This window comes from Ostrinia furnacalis, unplaced genomic scaffold (assembly GCF_004193835.3).
Source record: "Ostrinia furnacalis isolate ACB-3 unplaced genomic scaffold, ASM419383v2 OfSCF6076, whole genome shotgun sequence".
Taxonomy (NCBI): domain Eukaryota; kingdom Metazoa; phylum Arthropoda; class Insecta; order Lepidoptera; family Crambidae; genus Ostrinia; species Ostrinia furnacalis.
In genome coordinates, this window is record NW_021136315.1 from 391,046 (window position 1) to 414,689 (window position 23,644).

Below are 23,644 nucleotides of genomic sequence, written 5' to 3' on the forward strand. Positions count from 1 at the left end.
GTATCAAAGATATACCTAGACATACTTACTTCATCATGGTCATGTCATTCGGTCTCCATTGCATAGCACTTTTTTTAATCTATGGAGGGAAATGGTGGATTTGATCTACACTGGCCACATTTTATTCATATAATTGCATACCTGCATTACCTTTCATCGTTAGGTACCGAACGATGGGAAATCTATATGGGTGATTAAAAACGCCAGACCAGTTTTGTACAAAATATATTATTATTTTTTAACATTTTTTGATGATTAACTGAGTACACTTGCGTACATAAAACAATTCACTAAAATTACAACTAAGGTAAAGAGAATTCGATGTTGAGCTGAATTGATTGTGATTGAGCTTTCAATGGTTTGTACTATTTAAAATACTGTCGACTGTACTTCTTCATTAAAATACAAGCGATTATTACATTATTAATTTAACAATGTGTTTGCTTATGTTAACAATAACATGATTATTAACAATATTGTACTTAAAAATCGAACAAAATACTTAAGTAGTTTTACAGAGCATGACTAGTTCAAACATGACCTTTTTTGTGCCTTTTTTAAAGAAACTTGCGTAATACTGCTCTGGCAACACTAAAATTTAGTGTTAATGTAATACATTATAATACCTAAAAGCTCAACATCAAGGAATGGAGTCCAAACGAAGGATACGCCGGCAGTGTTCAGGGGCACTAATTGTGCAAAATATTATATTTTATGACTTACTTCGTAAGAGCTGTCGCAAATGTGGTAAAAGAACGCAATCTGCCTTTACTGTACACTTACATTAATGCCACTTCTGCATGCACGGGCATTTCAAGCAAGACCTAGTAAGTTAGGCACGCCACCCTTTTTTATGGGACAGGAGGCAAACGAGCAGACGGATCACCTGATGCTAAGTGATTACCGCAGCCTTAGGTATAAAGTAAAGTATAAAATCTTCTTCAAATATTGTACCTATGAGTAAATACACGATTAGGATTAGGTTTGATAAAAAACACACATCACTCTAGATTCGGACTTTAAGGATCTCCTTTCCTTAACATGTCTTAAATAATTCCATTACCCCCCAATATATTAACTCAATTTCCATATCAAACGCCCCAGCCCTTACGAAGCGGTCTATACAAATTGTACAGAATCAAATTACAACGAACATATAACTAAGTTTTGCTAATCATCGTGCGTTACATTTCCTTAAACATAAGGCAAACATCAAAGATCCCTTGGCATGTAAATTGAATGATTAACAAGTAAAACATTACATGAGTGATACACCAAGGAATCGACGAAATTTGCCTCTTGAGCACTCCACTCTAGAAGCAAGATGTGGTTCAGTAATCCAATTGATACGCCATTTCAAAGTTAAGACGGATGAAAATACAGATAGCTTTTAACAGTATTGATGCTATTAAGTTAGTATGCCTAGATTAAGCGAAGAGAAACCCATCGTATGATGAGACTAGAAACACAATGTTATGATACATGGAACACACTGAAATGTATTTACAACACTAAGTTTTAATAAATGCTCTGATGTAAGTTTTAAATTCCTAGAAGTTCCTCAAAACACAAAATGTCTTGAACCACAAATGCCAAGAGTGCAAGGCTCATAATAGAACAACATGCTTATGATAATATTTACACCATTATTATTATGTTCCTAATTTTTGACAGTGATGTTCGCAATCAGTCAAATTTGCTTTTGAAGCAGTGCAATTTCCAGTAGCATCAAGTCGTGTATTTAAATTGCTTCATGAGAATGAATCCAACTTTTTTTTTCATCACACTTGTAGTCAATTTCTTAATCGAAACTTTAACTTTATTCAACACTTTTTAACAATGTTCACGAGTCTCTCTTATTCAATTGAAACCACGTTACAAAATTATTATTATTATCACTATTTTACCTAATTGATAATTGCTTAATTGTTTGGCTACTATCACCTTGTCGTTTATACCTATGATCGTCGTTCTTAAACGTACGTTATTAATATTAAAATTAATTAACCGTACGTTATGTATGTACATTAATTACAAATCAACTATAAGTTGAGCGCCTTATTATTTATAATTGAGAACCCTCATAGTAATGAGATGTAATTAAAATCAAGTAGTCATCATGTTACCGCATTCACGAAGGTAACAAGTTGAAATGTTCATTAAATTTTGGTTTCAGAAGAAACCAGCAATATTTTTAACACAATAATGATGTTCGTGTAATTTACAAGTCAAGGTTCCGGCGCTCAATAAAGTGTCTGTCAATGGAGGCTCCAATCTAACGGGAGATCCCTGGATGTAGACCTTGAGTGTAGGGACGGCGGTGCGTGAGGCGCACCGCGGGCCGCGTGTCAGTAATCCAGGGACTCCTCATCTGGAGACCTCTTGCGGCAGCACAGGCGCCAGGCAGCGCCCAAAGCACATACTCCTAAAGCAATCGCCAGACCAGCACCTAAAGCAGGCGCAGTCCAGTCCCCTCCAACCGAACTCCTGGCCCCTGCACACAATTCTGGTGACTCATCGTTCAACTGCCCAAACGGAATACCATTCAACGCATCCAAATACCCAAGACGCCTCAAACTATCTTCTGAATAAGCCTCTCTTGCCCGCTTCTCTTCAGCAGTCCAGAACTTCCTTTCATTTGTCGTCACGTTCGGACAGTTGACAACTCCGTTACAAATAAGTCTGGCAGGAATACAAAGAGCTTCATCGCCAGGACAAATAAAATCACAACCTTGTCCCGAGTCTGAAGATTTTATTCCACCATCAGTCAGTCGAGAAGTCATCAGCGTTCCATCAGAATTCTTGGGCAAATGGAAGAGGCCTGTCCAAGCGATTTTGAACGCAGCTCTGGCAGGAGAAGCGCTGCCAATAAAGACGATTCTAATAGACCTAGTCTTGTCCTTTTCCATCACCAATGGATCATCCAATGATTCAAAACCCAGTTCCCCTGCCGAAAGTATTGGTAACTTCTCAGTTTCAGATACATTGCCACCACAGATTGATAAGTACGGTTCTATTCTGCCAGGTAAGTAGATTTGTATGTTGCCATCCTCACAGTGCCTAGATGCAAACTTGATACTGTCAAAGTGTAGCCACATGTCTCTCTTCTCTTCAATTTCTAAATCCCAAATGCACTGGATGCGTTTGGGTGGTTCTGTATAACCTAGTGCTTCTAAATGAGGATAGACGATTTCTCCGTCTGAAGCAGCTGCTAAAACTGGTGGTCCACATAAAGGCCCATGAACAAATTCATACCTGGCTTCGAAGAGGGGAGACGGGTTCTTGAAGTATGACGCAGCAGCGTGAGCATTGTCTACTATGAGTTGAAGATTCAGTGTTTCTCCAGACGATACTACCCTGTATGGCCTCGCTCTGGATACAGTATTTGCATGTTTTGCGCATAGACATGAACCCAAAGATCGTTGAACGGCTAAATGAAGAGGTAGAGGCGTTGTAGTGACCCCTATTGATGAGTTAGGAGTTTTGGATCCAGGGAAAGGCTCCCAGATGATCAACTTATCGGCACGGTCTTCGTAACAGTTCTGGCAGGATACTGGTGTATACGGATGTTCCTGTTGGAGAAACAAGTACTTAGATTAAACTGTAGCTTGTGATGAGATTCTGTAATAACATAAAATAGGCTATAAACTTTGACAATGTTAAAAAAATAATCTTTGTCGTACAAGTAGCGTTACATGTTACATTTTATGCCGAAACAAGTACTTTACCTTGAAGTTCACGCTCAAGATGGTCAGTATGACTCTGGCGTATATCCTCTTATCAGTGACGAATCGATACAGGCAGTGGACATCCTCTCCCGGTGGTGCCTGTTTGTACACCAGCGTGTTCAGTGGCGACCTCAAGCGACCAGCTCTTTGCTTCCAAGAGGCAATGACCTCGTCGCAAGCAGTGTTGGGAACGGGCTCTCCGAAACGTGTGTTATTGAAGAAGTCGTAGTGTGCCCAATAGTACAAGGAGGAGCTGTAAAGAGAATACAACTTAAGCATGAAAAAGTCTTTTAAACACACGATATAACACTTATCAAAAATCCACCTACCCGCTGTAGCTCCCAGTCTTGCTCTCAAATCTAACAAACATGGCGTTTCCAGTCGACACAAAGTCGTGTTTTTCCATTGGTCTACTGAAGGTGTCACAGAAGGTCTTGATGATGCGAGCGTCATCAGGTCTTGGAGCGTCGTATAGGGTGAGTGACTCGCCACAGTCACCAGTCCAAGGCACGATGGGGGACTCGATGCGATTGATTCGGAAGCTGTAGACAATAAAATTTCTTTAACCTAAACTCTTTCGTTATAGCTGATGATGTCGGATGACAACGCCACTCTTGTGGCGGAGTTTTGGGCTGACACTGTGTAGGTTTGTTGTCGACACGAAAAGAAGAAGAAGAAGAAGATGTCGGATAACTATAGTCTTATTGCAAAGCCAAAAAGAAAAAGCAAGGGGTGCATTTTGTTTCCTTACCTTGGAAAGTAAAGCCTCACAACCTGACCAGGTAGTCCCTGCATCAGATAAGTACACGACGTGTGCGGCGGATACCAGTGAGCTACTGACAGGAATATTCCTTCTGTGTCTCCAGACTTCTTCAGGGATTCAGCTGTGAGGCGCCAGTCGCACGTCCCCACTTTGGAGCCGGCGGCTTCCACGTGCCCAGGCCAGTTGCCAACGTTGAAATGGAAGCCGGTGTTCAAGAGAGGACCTTATTGGATTGACATAGAGCATTATTCGGAGACAATAGATGCATAATCGCAGTCGTTAATCAGCGCAACGTGTTGCTGTTGATGGAATATGGAAATTACCACGGATTAATTGGGCTCTGGTATTACATTTTAATTAATGTCTTGTTATGAGAATACTTTAGTCAGATCATATTATCTTATCAATCAGCCCTCCTTTAAGAAAAAAATTGTTAGAATATTTTACTTTTTACTAAAGAGACGGATCAGATACACATCGCCTCGAGATTTAAAATTTTACTAGGTCAATTTATTACGATAGTCAATAGGCTTGATATACAATAGTATGTCCTATTAAATTACTATCTTCCAAGAATTTATAAATTATTGGTAAATACCTGCAGGCGAGCTGACGAATTCCACGAAGAGGTCCTGTGAAGTCCCGATGATGGAGTAAGGGAACTTGCCCATGCCACAGAACGTCCCGATCACAGACGCCGATTCGTCTCTGCCGTCGTAGATTTTGATGTAGTCGTATGGACAGTTCTCTGAACCTATGATGAAGAAAATAATATTTTAATGACTTACTAATAACCTCTTTGCAACTGAATTAATTGAGTCAGTGCTTGAGGTATGGGAACGGCACGGGAGGGTGTTTTTATAATGTCAAACATCACTTACTACGAGTAGCTTAGAAACTTCAGATGAGCTTCAGATTTGTATACTATGTCATAACATCATAAGATATCAATGTCACCCCTCCCGTAGCGCTCCTATTACTTAGTCATTGACTCAGTTACGCCACAAGTTACGCGGTAGACCTATAATTATGTGGATTGTTTCGATTCTCAGAGCGGTGTTCGTTTGTTTCAGCCGAAAGACGTCCACTGCTGGACAAAGGCCTCCCCCAAGGATTTCCACAAAGACCGGTCCTGCGCCGCTCGCATCCAGGCACCTCCCGCGACCTTCACCAGATCGTCGGTCCACCTAGTGGGAGGCCTGCCCACGCTACGTCTCCCGGCTCGTGGTCACCACTCAAGAACTTTCCTGCCCCAGCGGCCATCAGCTCTTCGAGCTATGTGCCCCGCCCACTGCCACTTGATTTTAGCGATTCTGCGGGCTATGTCAGTCACTCTGAGTCAGAGCGATGTACTTAGTGAGAAATAATAAGAAACAATGAATGGCAGGTCCTTGGCCTTAACGTTAATGGATAATTTTTCTTTATTACATTACAACGCCGAACGAACACCATCTCTCAACATTATTCATGACCTCCCGCCGCCATTGTTCTAACGGTGTTCATTAAACTTGAAAGTTTCATAAATGTCTACAAAAACGCGAGAGCCAGAGGATTTAATTCCCATTATTGGGGGTTCCGTAATTTATGACCGCTATAAATTCTCACGCTTCCGAGAAAGGAAAAATTATAACTGCTAGGGATTGCAGCCGGTTGTCACGCTGTACAGACGCTTTTATTTCAACTCGTTTCGAAGATATACGGCGGCCATAAATTGTATCGGGCTTAAGAGCTATGTACATGTAAAGAACTAAGGAACTCCAGAAGAATTCTGGGTTGTTTGGCTTATCTCCACCATTTATGGGTGTTCCAGAGAGCGTTTTACAGCAATAATGCGAATATATTGCGTTTAAAAGTTTCATTTGGCCTTGCGGTAGAACCTTTAACTGCCTTTGTAAAGATTTACGTAAGTATGTGCTTGAAAATTATCTCTATAGCAGATCGTTACACCATGATGTAGACACTAGCATAATTGATTACTATTAGGTACACAATCCGTTATAGTTCCATAGTAGCGATGCCATACTATACAAATGTACGGTCAACAGCACATCAACGTAAACACTGTGGTATCTTACGTAGTTGCGATAGGGGCGACTTTGCAACGAAAATGTATAGCTTGATGTGCTGTCGACTGTACTACCAAGCGTCACTATTAAGACTCTAAGGCTGGGTTGCACCATTTTACTTTAACTGAGACAAACGTCAAATATCTGTCAAACTCCATACAAAAAACATATATCGTCATAGTTACCGTCAAATTTGGATGGTGCAACTCAGCATAAGACATAAATGAAGAATAGTAGCAACTGTAGTTGTTGTAATAAATGTACCAGGATTATGAATGATGTATTATTGTAAATACACTTTTATTTCAACTCTTCCCGGAATAATACAGGGCCATAAATTGTATCGGATTTAAGAGGGCGATGTGTGCTTTCGCGTAAAGAGTACTCTTGTGTTCTTTGGCTTATCTCTGCCCTTTATGGGCTGTTCAGAGACCCTTTACAGCAAAGACATTGGAGTACTAGTGTATTGTATTTTTATTGTAGTTGTAGTCAACTTAGAGCGGTTTCGCTCTTTTTTTAATTTTTTTTTATTCACAACGAGGAAGCTCTTGGCCTGTATCTCACCTGATGGTAAGTGATGATCAGGCCGAAGTTGGAAGCGAGCTTCACCCGGAATCCTCAACCACGGAGGAACTGGCTATCTTACCTCTAACTGTCGGAACACAACAATGCTGTTAACATTGTTGTTATGGCGACAGACTTAGGTAAGATGGTGGTAGCTAGCCAGGCGGACTTAGAACAAGCCCTACCACCAACCAAACCGAACACAAAAATCTTCCCCCACTGGGAATCGAACCCGGGACCTCTGCGTCTGAAGCAGGTGGTCTTACCACTAGACCACAGAGGCTCTACGTCCGCTCCTAATGAAAATATGATACGGCAGTCGAACAACTATTTGATGATAGTTTACGCACTAGGTCCGATTTCTATCATCCGATGTCTCTAGTTACAGGTGCTAGACCTGTGAGGTATGGGAGCGACACGGAAGTATGATGTGATAGAGCATACAAATAAAAGTCTGAAGCACATCTGAAGTTTCGCTGACGTTTGACACACAAAAAGACACTCCCGTGCCTCTCTTATACCTCAGACAGGCATCGACTTTTTTGTCAAAGTCAAAGTCAAAATTTCTTTATTTGTTTAGACTAATAAATAGTACTTACAAATCGTCAAATATTTTGCTCTTAAGGAGCCTTTACATGTCTCATAATCTTTTTACCCTACCAGCGCTTCGAGACCAACATTTGGCAAGTGCTAAGAAGAAGCGCCGCAACAAACTCAGTCACCATTGTCTGCCGGTTATACACTAGACCTGTAGTTTACTAGATCCTTATTTTGGTGGACTCAGATCGAATTCAGATCAGACTTAGTCTGAAACCACTCTTGCTGTTTGTGTATTTCATTCTATCTTACTTTAAAGTGACTGCACTTTCTGCGACAAATTCGATCGGATCATGAAATCTATTAAGCGTAACTTCTACTCACAAGGATACGTTTCACTTCCCAACCAAAGCAGGGGGAAGGAGCTACTTAGCAAATTAACGCGTATCACCCCTCCCCTATTAACTGTCTAACGTCTTAGATGGAGTGCTTTCGAAACTCGCACGAAACGAGGGTCCCGCGGGACCGCCTGTTTGGTGTTTACGAACTTTTTGGAATAGGGGAAGATGCCAATTATAATCAACTAAAGCCTGGTCCGTGAGCACGCGACTGTGCGACGCGCGCCCGCAGTGAGTGTGCGAGCGCGACAGCAACATAATTACGCACGAGCGATAAGGATGGGTAGCTTGGGGTCATTGGACAAAATTCTACGTGCTCACAGACCAGGCTTTAGCAGGGATAGTATGCAGGCTAGGCGTGGGACACTCACAGTTGACCTTGTAGCCCGATACAACGTCAAAGAAGCCCTTCTGGCATTGAGTTTGCCTTTTTACCATTTTATTTAGCATTCAAATTACACTCTCACACACACTAGTGCCTAGATAGGTACACATATACTCTTTATTGTGCACTAGGTACATTGTTTTATTATCTATCGTTTTTGTATCTTTTTAATTTTATTTTGTAGATTATGTTATAGTTATTTTCTTTTTTTTTCTCTTCACATGGATGTTGTTCTCACACTTGGCTCATAGCCTTGTCTAAGTGCTATAAGGTTTGAGGTGGTGGGAGCCTGATGTCCTGTAACACAGGTATTCGATACCTAGCATAGGCATCAGACTCACACTGATATTGTCTAAATTAAATAATTAAATAGTGTAAACATGATGTAAACATCTCATGTATGTTTTCAATGTCTGTGTGAGTAAATAAAGACTTTTTGATTTAATTTGATTTGATTTGATTCAAAAGCTGGAATAAAACTCTTGGGGGAGTAATGTTAGTTACTGAAAATTTACCCAAATACGAACTTTACGTGATGTGGTAAGGCTAAGCAAAGGGTAGTTTACGCAGCCAATCATTACCTAGTTATAATTACTTGATCAGCAAGGTCCCTATGAGTATGAAATACTCGTAACTAGTTCGCTAAATCAATTGAATCGTTTTTGTTGATTTTCAGTTAACTGTACACGAATTGGTTAATTGAAGTGTTTTTTATTCACGATGCTCAAAGATCTAACAGAAGTATTTTTTATTTTTCTGTCAATGACTCCACTCACCAGATGTGATGGGCCTCATGGGACACGTCATGATGTTCTCGCACCGCTGGCCATCGATGTTGAACTCCTCATTCTCGATGTACAGCTTTATGTACGGAAGCCTGGTGTTGAGGTGATACCTGTGGGGGGAAATAATAACATTTAGGAACCATCACCCTTGGCCAAATGCCATTTGGAGAGTTCAATTTGATGACTAACGCTTCATAGTACAATGTGCTTACCATGAGTTTACGTTAGGTGTGCTCGCTAGTGAGTGCGTCAAAAAAATCTATGAAGATTTTAGTTTTTGAAAGTAGCTGTACGATCTGTCATCATTTTAATGTCATTTTCAGCACACCTAACGTAAACTCATGGTAAGTGTACTGTGTACCTACCATGAGTTTACGTTTTTAGAGGTGTGCTCGCTAGCGAGTAGGTACGTCAAAAATCTCTATGAAGATTTTGTTTCTTGAAAGTAGCCGCTAGGGGCGCTGCACAATATTATGTCATACAATTAATGTAATTTTTTTACGCAGTCGCTAGCGAGCACACCTAACGTAAACTCATGGTAAGCACGCGTTTTAGTATTAACAAATTATCATACCTACTAGCTTTATGTTGCTAGAATTTAGGGTTAAAAGCTTTTGGAACCAAATAACTCAATTTAAATTAACCAATAGAGTTATGTCTTGAATAACTTGGAACATTACTATCTCATTAGTTGTATAGAGTTGATTAATGATTGTTAAACCTAACTCAATATAGCAACTGTTGGTTTAACTTTTAACAGTCATAACATAATAAAATTTTTCATTATTTTTGAACATTAAGAAAAGGGAATAAGGCTCAAAATATGGTGGGAACTATATTCCCACTACCTTATATGTAAAAAAAACACATTTTACCAAAAATACCTTTCATAAAATTTGAAACAAATAACATTTTATTGTATTTTCCCTCAATCTAAGCCCTTATCACTTTCAGAATTTTGGGATCTAAAAACAAAACATATTCTTCGGACTGAAACCTAAATAAACATGGTTGTATTACATTGCTCCTCTTAGGTACATTCGGCAGATTCTCTTCACTGTGTACACAAAGAACGTAATACATTCTATCAAAACGGGTTTATCTGGAGAAACAGTCGGACTTGTTGATTTTGTAACGTTTTCTTCAGAGACAGATTGGTAATGTTTAAGGTAAACATGTAACTAAACCCTTCTGTTTTGTTAGCTTGCAGTTTCGGTTTCTGTAGATTGGGGATCAGGTGTATGTGAGATGTACCCCGTTGTTTACGTTTGCAATCAGGCTTTATATCCAATATTTTTAAAGCCACGATAGTCGAACGGTGAAGGGGTCGGACTGGCCGACTCGTGATCCGAGGAACGCGGGTTCGGTCCCGCCGCCGCTCGACTATTGTGGTGAGCTCACTCGTGACACAAGCATATTTAGCTTAGTTCGAGGGGCTAATGGGAGTATTAGTAATTTGTGTAATAACAAATTACTAATAATCTTTTTTATGCTTTGATATACAGGGTGTTTGGCGCATCGTGTGCCAAAATGATTTGGCGGATAGAATGGGTCATTTCCTATATTTTCAACCCCCATGACACGTTCCATGCCAGGCGGCTACTTTTATATTAATTTTTTTAGTAATTTCACCAAAATACCCAAATCGCATCATTTAATTTCGANTATACAGGGTGTTTAGCGCATCGTGTGCCAATCTGATTTGGCAGATAGAATGGGTCATTTCCTATATTTTCAGCCCCCATAACACGTTCCATGCCAGGCGGCTACTTTTATATTAATTTTTTTAGTAAGTAATTTCACCAAAATACCCAAATCGCATCATTTAATTTCGATTTAAAAAAAAACTACTAGGCGTAGCCTCAAAGTAAATATTTTGTTTTGACGTGCATTGATGTAGGGTTGCATCAAATCTAAATTTACTGGCAAATATCATCTAGTTTTTTTTTAATTCAGCTTTGAAGTTTTCCGAAAAGTTAAAAATGGACTGAACATTTAAGTTTACATGGCTATAAAAAAATAAATAAAAGAGATAGCGATCTTCGGATTTTATCAAAACTTCTCTAGTCTATCCCCATTCAAACGGTATACGAGGGCTGCACTAAAAGTATCGGGAATGGAATATTTCCACTGTTCCAGTCATATTAAAATCTATTTAATTGCAAAGTCCAGGGTTTTAAAAATCGTATACCATTTATTTATTTAAAAAAAGATTCTCGGTCGTATCACAAGGTCTTGTCAAACTTGTTTAGTCGTTGAGAAAATGGAATTGACTCGAGAAAATTCAAGAGCGATGATTTATTATGACTTTTGAAGTGGTTTAACACAAAAACAGTGTGTTGACCGGATGATTTCTGCATTTGGTAATGAAGCCCCATCCAAAACCACAATTTATCGCTCTACTTATAAAGTGAATAAAACGTAAAACAATAAATTAAAATACATAATCCTCTATTATTTTTTGCAATCTAATTATGAAACTTTCATCTGTAGAAAGACTCATAAAATACATTAAATAAATAAATAAATTAATTAATAAATTAAATATATAAACTTATTTTGAAATACAAACTACAAAAATATAATAACTAAACAACTATTTGTAAATATGAATTTTGGTACACTGTCTCCTACACTACACAACTCCAATGCTCACTGTTAACTTGCCAACTTGGGCGAACCAAACACTATCCCGCACAGTTTTCTACGAGTACCCGAACAGTAAAAATAAAAAAAAAATCTCGTATTCTTTTACAATCTTATTTATTTAGTAGGTGGATACTTACTCACTACACCTAGTCACACCTACCTAGTCCTGACTGAGTAAATGATAGTTAGTTTGAGGGCCATTATTTCTGTGTCAACGGAGTTGCAGATCTGATGTTTACTTATTCGAAATAATGTTAATAATTATTTATGTACCTACATTATTTTTTGTTTGTGGGCTTTGCGCATGCTTCGTCACAAGACAATTGTTGTAAATTATTATAATCTCATGTAAGTGAACTACCCTGTTCTTATGAGAATAAAGATTCTTTAAACCGAAACCGAATTGCTTGTTAAACGACGGGCAACTACGAGTACGGTAACGGAACTCTACATTACGCATGGCACAACACGCACGTGGCCGGTTTTTAATTTGTAGTTATAGCAAGAAAGAGCTTTCGAAGAAGTCCATGAAATATTAGGTGAGATACAGGCCAAGAGCTACCTCGTTGTGGATAAAAAAAAATGAAAAAAAAAAAAACTATCATGATTAACGTAGGTCTAACGCGTCATAAAGGATCTATGCCATCTATTTCTAAAATTTCGACATCTTTTGATCCAGCCGGCCTGGCCTTTCTCACTCTGCTGTCGCCCAACGACAATTTATTCCCCATTTCGGTCACGTACGCCCCGAAGTGTGGCCGCTTGCTGCCAGAAAATGACTCAGGAATGCGACCGACATTCGGGATAAGTCCTCAAAGTAATTGGGACTTGACTTATTTGGATCGAGATGATTTGCCGGATTGCCGGGTATTTAGCGGGGCCAATAATTGCTTCGAATAAGAAGGGTTGAACCCTCTTTTTGGGGATTTGAACATCAATCGCTTGTTCTTGTACACACAAATGCCTTGAGGGATTGAATTTGTTGGAACAGAATTTGAGAGGGTTTTTAGTAGATCAGTTTGGTGAAAATAAAGTGATTTGAAATGAAATATACCTTGCTTAAGTATTTTATTAGAGAGCAATAAAATAAGGTGTTCTTTTACGACGTGCTTTTTGTTCGTGGTTCATTATTATAAGTAAAGAAGCTTCAAAGTTCCATTTAATTTCGCAAATATATCGCGAAAATTCAGTCAAAGGACGTCTTCCTTATAGGATTTCCACAAGACCGGTTGACACAGTTTACTGTAACCTAGTTGTTGCCATTCAACAATTCCAAGAAACTTTAAACGTTTCTGAAACGATATCAAATCGTTTTGGCAAACAAAAGCGACGCGTTTACAACCTGAGGCCTTTTCTCCTTATTTAAATTATCGCGAAATTGCAAAGCCAGCTTCAAAGGAGTCTGCTACGTGCCTAACGTTCGGGGCAAATCGCTTGGAAGAGGTATTGTCTGAATCGAGCTCTTGACTGATCAGTTTATATTTGACTGGCGGGGTGGTTAGGGATGTTAAATAGAGACGGATTATTTTTATCGATAATTTTTACATAATTTTGTTTATTTTTAGTTAAAAAAATTTTACTAGCAAACTAGATTCTTTATACCTCTTACATCTATTTTTGCAACTCCTGTGTAGTCAGGATCTGCAGCTTGACCGTCAATAAAATCTAACCAGTAAAGGGAATGTTAAGCAGTCCTTTGTCCCCTAACGAAACTAATCAGAAGACAAATTTTAGAAGACTAACATTTAGTTCTCCTGTTTTTTACTGGCAAGTAAAAATATCATCAGAGATGGAGTAACAAAATTATGTGGTTTGTTACAAGCAATCAGTCCTCACTGGTAGAAACCAGACCGGCACTAGAAAGTGCCGGTCGTAGCCGTAGATCCTAGCACAACAGGCAAGAGTTATAGTGGTGGAATGGCCTCGCTTAATTGAGGTAGTAATGGGAGAATGGCAACTAAGATTACATGGACAATTTCACAAACGAACATGGCAAACTTATGGACACTTATTAAATTGTAACTTTAGCTGTAACTTGTGGAACTAGGCTATAAGAGCTAATTCTAGTAAGAAGATTTGCTGTCAAAAAAGACATTTTCACGTACCTAATTTCGATTGTTTTCAGACTTATTTCAAATACTTTGTTATACGGAAATACGCTTGATATTTTTTTATTGTTTTGACTAATAGATATTTTGCGAGTTAAACAAACCAAAATTAATTCTGAAGATCATGAATCGCTTTACAATAATACGATTATGTCAGTGAAAATCCGTTCAACTCCACCTTTCAATCGATACTGTGAGTTCGCGTCCCTAAGCGTCAGCGATTTAGACGGAATTTAAATAAATTATCGACGTTATATTGCCCGTTGCTTATTACATTCTATTCAATTTGCCGTAGTCATTTGTTTCATTTCGATCTTCATTTGGAATAAATTGGTATTTTGGCGATTGCGTTTTGTTTTGTTGTAAAATCAGCTCCAGAAATGTTTTATTATTGAATAAATTATTGCTTCATTTTTATTTTGAACTGAAAACATCTTGTTTTGTGTGAGAACAAACATTGTGTTCAAAAAGACATTAATTTCTTTTATCAGTGAATCGTCTTGTTTCATTACATCTTGAGTTTCAATGACATTAAAGGTCAACACATTTGTTGACCTTTGAGAAGAATAGAAAATAACAATGTTGAGATAAAATTAATAAAAGTTTCAATGATTTATGTAACTTGACTGGAACGTTCCAAAGTCGTAGACAACAAATAAATACAAGCTACCCTTAAGTTATTTAAATGAGCTAAGTAGCTTTGCGTGAGACGCGCTATTAGGGAGCATAAACAGTCGTAACATTTGCTCAATATTTATTACTACAGGCTACTGTCGGACTAATTGTGAAACTAAATTTTATGTTTGTTTGTTGGTGGTGGGTTTAGCTATGTTTTAAGGACCGAATGCTGTTATTATGGGTGAAGATAGGGTTTTATGCAAAGAGAAACTTAGCAAATCATAGACAATTAACTGAGACTGTTTAGTTTAACTGTTTTTATTCTTCGAACCCTCGTTCTTTGATTCGGCAAGTCCAGCGTCTTCATTTTGCAGCATTGGGTAAATTGGTTTATGATTATCTTTGTTGTTTGTTTAGAAAACTCTTTAGTCAATTTGTTGTTAGAGTAGCGTAATCAGTTGTACTCGTCCCTCTCTCTGAGTTACATCTCCATTGTAGTACCAGAATGGTATAGAGTTTCTAGAATGCAATAGAAATCCTACTAATATCCTACTAATATTATAAATGCGAAAGTTTGGATGTCTGGATGTTTGTTACTCTTTCACACAAAAATTTTGATGAAACTTTACAGTATTATTGTTTATAGCCCAGAATAACATATAGGCTATAAATTATGACGATCTGTGACAAACGAAATTTCACGTGGGTGAAGACGCGGGCAAAAGCTAGTAATAAATAAAGTAAATGATAATGAAGATAAACTTACCCTGCCACGACCTCGCCTCTTCTGTTAGGGTACAGCTCTGGATGTTGACCGTACCGAAGATACACTTCGAATTGTTGTTCAGCTCTGTAACAATGACAATATTGTATGATATGAAACTTAGATAGAGTAGACTTTGGTAGAGACAGTAAGACTATGGCTGAGTTGCACCAACTAACTTTGACCGTAACTATAACGATAAACGGTGTTTTTCGTATGGAGTTTCACAGATTTTTGACGTTTGTCAAAGATAAAATAAGATGGTGCAAACCAGCCTAAGAGGGTGACTGATTTAGTAATCGCGGCTTAGAATTCTCGTCGAACTTCTTGACGGATCTTTTCTCGAAGGAATTATGGCTTAATGATGACTTTAATTGCCGGTTGTTTGGGTAACCAATATTTCTGAAGATAAGTGGTAGTTAATGGTTAGTCAAATAATACAAGTTAAGATATTTAAACATACTAAAGACGTCATAGACTCTTTACCGACACATATTTTTGTAGAAGGGCAAAAATAAATTATTATCTTCATAAAGGTGTATCATCATAAGTAACATTAAATGTGATACGGCTATTGGAAACAATAACATTGAATTGAAACTTACCTTGAGTCAAAGCTAAAGTACGTCTGGTCGGTGAAGTTATCGGCGTGGAAGACTATCTTCACGAAGTTGGTCTCCGAGATGAAGGTCTGAGGCTGTTCGATCTCGCCGCAGAACAGCCCCGGCTCCTTCCTGTTGGACACGTCGGTCTTGGCGTTTCCGTCTACTATCTGTACGCAAATATAGTAAATTAGGACACAAGAAGGCTAAGAACCGGTTTCCACCAAGGCCGAGCGGTGTAAAGCGGAGTAGAGAAGTTTTTTGAACAACCTATCAGATTCTAGTATTCGTACATCTCCGCTCCGCTTCGGTGGAAATGGATCGAGCGGAGAAGAGCGAAGAAGTGTAGGGCGCACTTGTTTTTTTCTATAAATTTGATAGCGGTGGCGGCGGGGTGTGGAGAACAGCGGAGAAGAGCGGAGATGTGCGGAGCGGTGCCGTGTTTCATAGATAACAGTAGACTGATGAGCTGACAGCTACGCACAGCTCACACATCTCCTCTAGTCTAGTAAATAGTCTGCAAGCTTCACCGCACATCTCCTCTCATCTCCGCACCGTTCCACTTTGGTGGAAACCGGGCCTAAAAGCAAACTACCTGGAAAACAATTGAAAAAGAGACATGAGGGAGTTAGGCCTGTCCACTGATTATGCTCACCAGCGAAATGAATGGAGCCGCAAGATCAAGCATTTGCCACTCTGGATGCGTTCTGTTGAGGTGGAGGAGCAGGTCATACATGATGAAGGGTGCGTTCATTTTGACCTGACTGGTGACCGCAGAACACATCCAGCGTGACAAATCCTTAAAGAAATACATACATACATACACTAGAAAAACATAACCCTCCTTCTGGCGCAGTCGGGTAATAAAATATGCGGGGTCTTGTACGCGTAATGGGAGAAGGCGAGAGCAAAGAAGATGAAGCGAGGGCTCTTTCAAATTAGACGTTTAAGGGCTGATTTTTCAATCGCCGGATAACTTTTATCTGAAGAAGAATAAAATTGTCATTTTGACATATTTCTCATACTGAAACTGTCAATGTGCCAAACTTATTCTTCAGTTAAAAGTTAACCAGCGGTTGAAAAATCGGCCCTAATTAAAGTCGAAAATGATAATAAAGTACTAGTTTTGAAAATATTCGTCTCACTTATACAAGTATAAATAACTAATACAATAGAGGAAGTGGGGCCCAAAACTGCATTGCCTTCTCGTCTGTATTTGAAAAAAAAGTGCCACAATTAGATAAGATGTGAAGAAACTGTTTAAAATGTATCAATTTATAATTCCGAAATGCAGCTCAAAATAATAATGTTCTGTATTAAATCACCAATCGTTCAGAGTCAACAATGGCCAGTACAAATTTATTCAGCTCGAGCACAGATCCCAATATAGTAGTATCATGCAAATACTACGACAATGTTGAATGGAAATCCTCTGTTCATCTCGGTGCAATTTAAATAAGTGCGTCTGTTCGTTACTGTTGTTATACTTCGTGCTGCTGTCAAGACTTCCAATTCATTGGATTGGGTGAATTAAACTGTAAATCTTTGTGACAATTCAAGCTTGAGTTATTTTAGAGAAAGTGCTTATTAGCTTTACACATTCACAGTATCTAATTTTGGCAAAAGTTGATTGCTCGTAGCGTTACCCCTTCACAAGAAGCGTTAAAAAATAGACTGATGTATTATTTTCTACTGACTTGCTTTCAGGGATTAGGGATAAGAAATTAAATTTTTGAACATGAAAAAAATGGCCTCATTCGCAAGAAAAAAACTGATATAGTTTTTTGACTTCATGAATTTTTGAATGAATGTGTAATCTTTTTTACAGAAGTATTAAAAAGACATTCTCGCTTAGCGCACAGATCTCTTACATCTTTAAACAACGTAACGCAAATTTTGCTTCGCTTATGCCTTTTCTCAACGAATCCTAGAAATCTGTCCTGAACAGAATAAACGTCACGACAAATATTTAATTTCAAACGACAAGGTGAGTTATTAGAAACGTTAACGAATACCATCCGAACAACAAAAGTTCATTTCCAAACAGCTTGGAATTGTATCACAAAACGTGGCCCAAATCTACCTTTTAATTTGTTTAAGACAGCTCCGCCCGGATCGGACGGAGTTCCCGTGAAATCGCCGCCAACTCCGAATTGAGTTGCTCACGCGTCGATGCGATCGAGGCGCGTATTGCGTAAAGGTGATTGCAATTCGGTGATAAAGATCGACTCGGAAAATTCTTTTGTACGGAAAATTATGCTACATGGCCAAACTCTTCGCTTGAGGTTTCAAAATGTCCCTGAGTTTTTATTGTTCCTTGTGTTTATTGTGTTTTATTTTGTAAAAAGTATATCTGTTAAGTATTTTATGTAAATTAATAATTAATTTTAAATAAATTATTTACAACTTATTATAGACGTTGTCTTATGGGATAATTATTCAGGAATAATAAATAGGTTTTTAAACAGCTTTTCAGCATTCAATAATGTTTACATGTTTTTTATTACGCCTTGTTTTTAATATTCAATAATAAATCATAGTGACTACTTCTGAAAAATTAAATACCTACATTATTTTATTTTTCTGACACAAATATTTTATCCACACAAAACATCAGAAATCTCCATGGCCATTCCATAGCGATTTCATGGCATCCAGTCACGTTCGCCTTCCATTATAAAGGGAGCGGACTTAATTAATTTTTGAACTTCCCTGACGGAACGGGCCGGTCCAATTTGGACAACTAATTATTGGATCATTCATTTACGCGCCCCAAAGTTGAGATCAGACTTTAATTGCGTAGCGACTAATTATGTTACGTGCTTTGTGGACCTGTCACGGTACCGGGCTAAAGATTGATCCACACTATTCAAACCATAATATTGGGTCTAAATATTGAATTCAATCTATGAAATGAAATGAAATTAGACTTTTATCAATTTGGGGCTGTTTTTCCAATAGTTGGATAAATTGACTATTGACAGTTTCTGTATGCGAATTATGTCAAGTTTATTCTTTAGTTAAAAGAAATCTGACTCTTGACAAATCTGCCCTTAAACCAAGATTTAACACTTATGAACATCAAAATCTTAAAAAATACTATATTACCTACCACAGGTTACTTTAACAGCAAGATTTTATACCCTTTTTGAGCAAGACTGTTTGATTTCATTTCTAAAGCTTTTCTGGTAACGTAATAAGTCATAAACGTAAGGTTCAAATTAAAGGGTTTAAATTTAAATAATTTAACTGTTGGCTAGAGGTCGTGACCTCAGCTCTCAGATATTATCTACATTTAACTAAGTCCTATACCGCTATAGGTAACGTAATTAGTATAGTATCACGTCGACTAATTAGCAATAAGCTTAGACACATAGATAATTATTTGTGATAGATTTGATTATAATTTAGCAGTATCAAATGAACGGTGTATCAAATTGAAACTAAAGTGGTGGTGGTAAAGCCGACATAATATATCCAATCTGGGGGCACGGCAGTGCCCCCACCAAGTCGAGCAAAAAAGCGGCACGGCCGTACCATCCTTTTCTCGAAGCAATTCAGGCCATTTTCGACCGCCTGTAACTTCGTTGTGGATAAAACTAGAAGGCTGAATTTTCATTAGCTATGCAGGCATTGTAAAGACACGGTATATTTAAAATTTCATTCAATTTGAACCAGTAGTTTAAGAATTATAACGGGTCAAAGTTACTTAATTTTGTCACTCACTGACTNTGAATGGGGATAGACTAGAGAAGTTTTGATAAAATCCGAAGATCGCTATCTCTTTTATTTATTTTTTTTATAGCCATGTAAACTTAAATGTTCAGTCCATTTTTAACTTTTCGGAAAACTTCAAAGCTGAATTAAAAAAAACTAGATGATATTTGCCAGTAAATTTAGATTTGATGCAACCCGACATCAATGCACGTCAAAACAACATATTTACTTTGAAACTACGCCTAGTAGTTTTTTTTAAAATCGAAATTAAATGATGCGATTTGGGTATTTCGGTGAAATTACTAAAAAAATTAATATAAAAGTAGCCGCCTGGCATGGAACGTGTTATGGGGGCTGAAAATATAGGAAATGACCCATTCTATTTGCCAAATCATTTTGGCACACGATGCGCCAAACACCCTGTATAATATACCTGATTGATTTGAGTATTGATCACAGAAATACCCAATGCCTATCGTCACTTGTGTGACATTCGAATTGGGTGACACGTCAAGTGCTGGTACAAAAGGTAGAACAAAATAATGTGTGAAGGTTTGATACTACAAATTAGCATTTCTTTGGAGATCAGCTAAGAACTAATAAGATAAGTAATCCAATGTAAGTACGCAAACAGAATGGCACTAACTAATTTAACTGTCAGATAAAAGGCAATTCAATACATCTTAAGAGTGTCATCTGGCAATAAGGAGCTATTAATTCAATGAATATTCTGATAAAAGTACGATTATGTTTATAAGAATAAGAANGTTGTTCTACGGTAAAAAGTTGTGAGATCCATGTAATACCAAGTCCAGGCCAGGAAATCTTTAACGTTTTACATAAATATATTGACTTGGCCGTCGCATGAAAACTCGTGTAAATTAAATTATTTAGTTATGTTAGTTTATGTAAAACGTTAAAGATTTCCTGGCCTGGACTTGGTATTACATGGATCTCACAACTTTTTACCGTAGAACAACTGAGTTGCGAGACTTGGTTTTTTTGACAAGTATTGTTTTTGATGGGATATTTATATACTTAGTCAATGTGATTTATTACAATTTATATTATGCTTCAATTTAGAATTTAATCAGCTATAACAAAGACAAAGTAGATCAACAAAAGTATTTATTCATGTAAAGAAAATATTAAGGGTTATGTGCGTATAACTACATAGACGGAAAAGTCTAGTCCCTTTTAGTGACTATGAAAAGTAAAATATGTTTTAATCCAAAATCTAATCTCTAGAGTCTAGGCTAACACAACAAACGGCCAAATCGTAAAACAATAAGGCTCCTTTCATGACTATAGAACCGTAAAAAATGAAACAACAATTGCTACAATTACGCTCTCTTTAACATTTTTGTCGTCCTGCAAACTGGATTAATCCAGTAATAACCTAACATAAAGTTCCACTGCCCAAAACTTTATAGAATGAGCCACCGAGGACTAAATCAGAGTTTCTTAGTAAGACGTGTTTTGGGAATCGTTGATTCAATTTTTCTTTTTATTATGACTGGCAGTTACGACGATTGTACTCCGGGGTGGATTTTAATGGTACGGAGAAATAAAGTTCGTAAACAAAAATTGGAGTGATAAGACTGCCCAAATTTTTGTAAGTTGGTGTTCTTTTTATATGGCAGTTTTAATGGCAAAGAGTTTCTATCCACCTGAAAGCAGCTGAATTCTTACGGTTAATGGCAAATTGTCGCACGTTCTAAAGGTTTTAAAATAATAATAATAGAGCAATATAAATATATAAATAAATAGACTAGAGCAATTACTTGTAACAGAACAATCTATGATTATGTTCTAGTGTATACTGACCTCTCACGTGTCATACGTAGTATATTTTACCTGTACTGTACCATTCGTAAGAAAGCTACTTAGGCTCTATACTCCCCTTAAAACACTCGTATACGGGTTGATTCTAAATAAAATCCCTAAAAGGTTACGTACTGTTGATTCTATGGATTTATGGGGTCAATACTGCGCCGAAAGCAAAAAATTTTAAAATGTCAAAAACAAAGTTTTCAATATAATATCCATACCTGCATGTAGCCCTTATGACACGTAGTCCCATTGATCAAAGTGCCGACTTTGAATTTCTTGAATCTTATCCTCAGTATCCAGTCTTTGGGGGAGCCCCGGAATGCCCTAAACCTGTAAAAAAACTATTATTACAATCAAAAACAAAAGAAAAAAGGTTAGAAAAGTTCTCAAATGCCGATCGGCAACCGTAGTGTAGGCAGGCTTCCCGGTGGATCGACGATCAATGTGCTTTAGTATGAGTTTAGGTGTGCTCCTCACTAGCGAATGCGTCTTAAAAATCTATGAAGATTTTAGTTCTTGAAAGTAGCCACTAGGGGCCAGTGCATCTGTTTTATAAGGGTACAGTTACAATTTGTCACACATTTAATGTAATTTTTTACGCGGTCGCTAGCTGTAAACTCATGGTAAGCACACTGGTGAAGGTCGCGGGAAACACCTGGTAGGCGGCAGCAAGGGACACATCGTTGTGGAAATCCTTAAGAGAGGCATTAGTCCAGCAGTGGACGGAATTCGGTTGAAACGAGACTATACAATTACATAGCATACAGTCAAAAATAAATTGAAACAATTCCAGAACCTTCAACATTCCAAGCAACAAAGTAATGCAAATAAAAAACCTAAGTGTTAAATAAGTAAGCAGCATGAAACGTCTAGACACGATGAAATTTAAATGAAAAGTTCCACAGTATATCGCTGAGCAGTAAACCTAAATTACTTTTAAGAAACTTAACAATACATTTAATTTCAACGAAACAAAGCAAGTCTATTATGTTTAATTTAAAATAATCTATTAGATAAACAAAATAAATTATTCTATTGATGAAATAGTCTGTTAGTTTTAGTCATCTGTTTTTTGGACATAGTACCATTAAAAGTGAGTTTTACAGAAGCCATGATCATCATCATTAGGTCACTTGGTCTCCACGGGAGGACGTCCTCTCTAGTTGATCAAAGGTAAATTGATAATGAACGATTTTAGAACGTAATGTGCACATTATGGCACTATATGACAATTTCTAATTTAAAATAATGAAATGGTATTAGGCATTAATTAATGTTAATTTACCTATATGTGCAAGTAAGAGGCCGCCCGAAGTTTTCTGACGTGACCGGCGGCGAAGATACGTCCTCGTAGATCTCCACTGTCTTGTTGCAGTGGTCCCTTTTTGAGTCTGTAACAATAAAAACATATTGATTTTCTAAATGTTGCCACTTTTTTGTAAATACGAAGGAAACAGCCATAAAATATCATTTATGTCATTTTATGAGTAGGTGGTACTTTGAAATTTTGTTTTGTCTCTACAATTTTTGATTTTTGATAAACGTTTTAATGGGCACATAGTTGCAATACCGCGCATTTGACTTTTGTTTGGACTTATGTTACTGCGTTAAGGTTATACTGTGACAGTAATACCGTGACAAACCCCCATGAAAAAACGGACGTCGGTGCAGCGGAGTTATAGCTCGACACCCATGAGTTACAGACAGGGAAGCATGATTTACTTGTAATGGCTCATTTTTAGTTCACTTTGCACTTACATTACTGCCAATTTTGCTTACACTATTCTTCAAACTAAACTGAGACCTCTCTATTTCACCCCAGGGTATGAAATGGCTAAGGCTACTTTCATACAGTATTTTTTATAAAATACTAGCTGACCCGGCGAACTTTGTTCCGCCTTAATGGCAATAAATAACGGGATAAAAAGTATCCTATGTCCTTCTCCTGGCTCTAAACTACCTCCCTGACAATTTTCAGCTAAATCGGTTCAGCCGTTCTTGAGTTATAAGTGGAGTAACTAACACGACTTTCTTTTATATATATAGAAGATCAGCTCTTTCTATCATACCATTTCATAGATGGAAATTGCAAACTTCTGCCTACTGCTTCGCTCGCATAAATAGTCTA

General features: G+C 37.7%; 2 protein-coding genes across 2 annotated transcripts in view; both read right to left on the minus strand.

Annotated features, from left to right (window-relative positions):
• Window positions 1–23,644, minus strand: part of LOC114361971 (uncharacterized) — a 34,430-nt gene that overhangs the window by 10,094 nt on the left and 692 nt on the right. The window contains exons 2-5 of the mRNA XM_028317204.1: window positions 22,802–22,907; window positions 21,735–21,846; window positions 15,970–16,136; window positions 15,368–15,451 (exon numbers count right to left, since the gene is read on the minus strand). Coding sequence (XP_028173005.1) covers window positions 15,368–15,451; window positions 15,970–16,136; window positions 21,735–21,846; window positions 22,802–22,907 — 469 coding nt within the window. The remainder of the gene's footprint in view (window positions 1–15,367; window positions 15,452–15,969; window positions 16,137–21,734; window positions 21,847–22,801; window positions 22,908–23,644) is intronic.
• Window positions 1,839–9,333, minus strand: LOC114361988 (uncharacterized). Its single transcript, XM_028317223.1, has 6 exons — window positions 9,218–9,333; window positions 5,090–5,245; window positions 4,480–4,714; window positions 4,058–4,270; window positions 3,729–3,981; window positions 1,839–3,572 (listed from the first exon to the last, which is right to left on the minus strand). Exons 1-6 carry the CDS (start codon window positions 9,246–9,248, stop codon window positions 2,349–2,351), a joined length of 2,112 nt encoding a protein of 703 aa, XP_028173024.1. The 5' UTR covers window positions 9,249–9,333; the 3' UTR covers window positions 1,839–2,348.

Coding starts and splice junctions, on each gene's coding strand:
- LOC114361988 (XM_028317223.1), bottom strand. CDS start 9,248: ATGACGTGTCCCATGAGGCCCATCACATCTG. Junction 4,715..5,089: donor ATTCGTCAGCTCGCCTGCAG/GTATTTACCAAT, acceptor CAATCCAATAAG/GTCCTCTCTTGAACACCGGC. Junction 4,271..4,479: donor GTGAGGCTTTACTTTCCAAG/GTAAGGAAACAA, acceptor TATTGTCTACAG/CTTCCGAATCAATCGCATCG.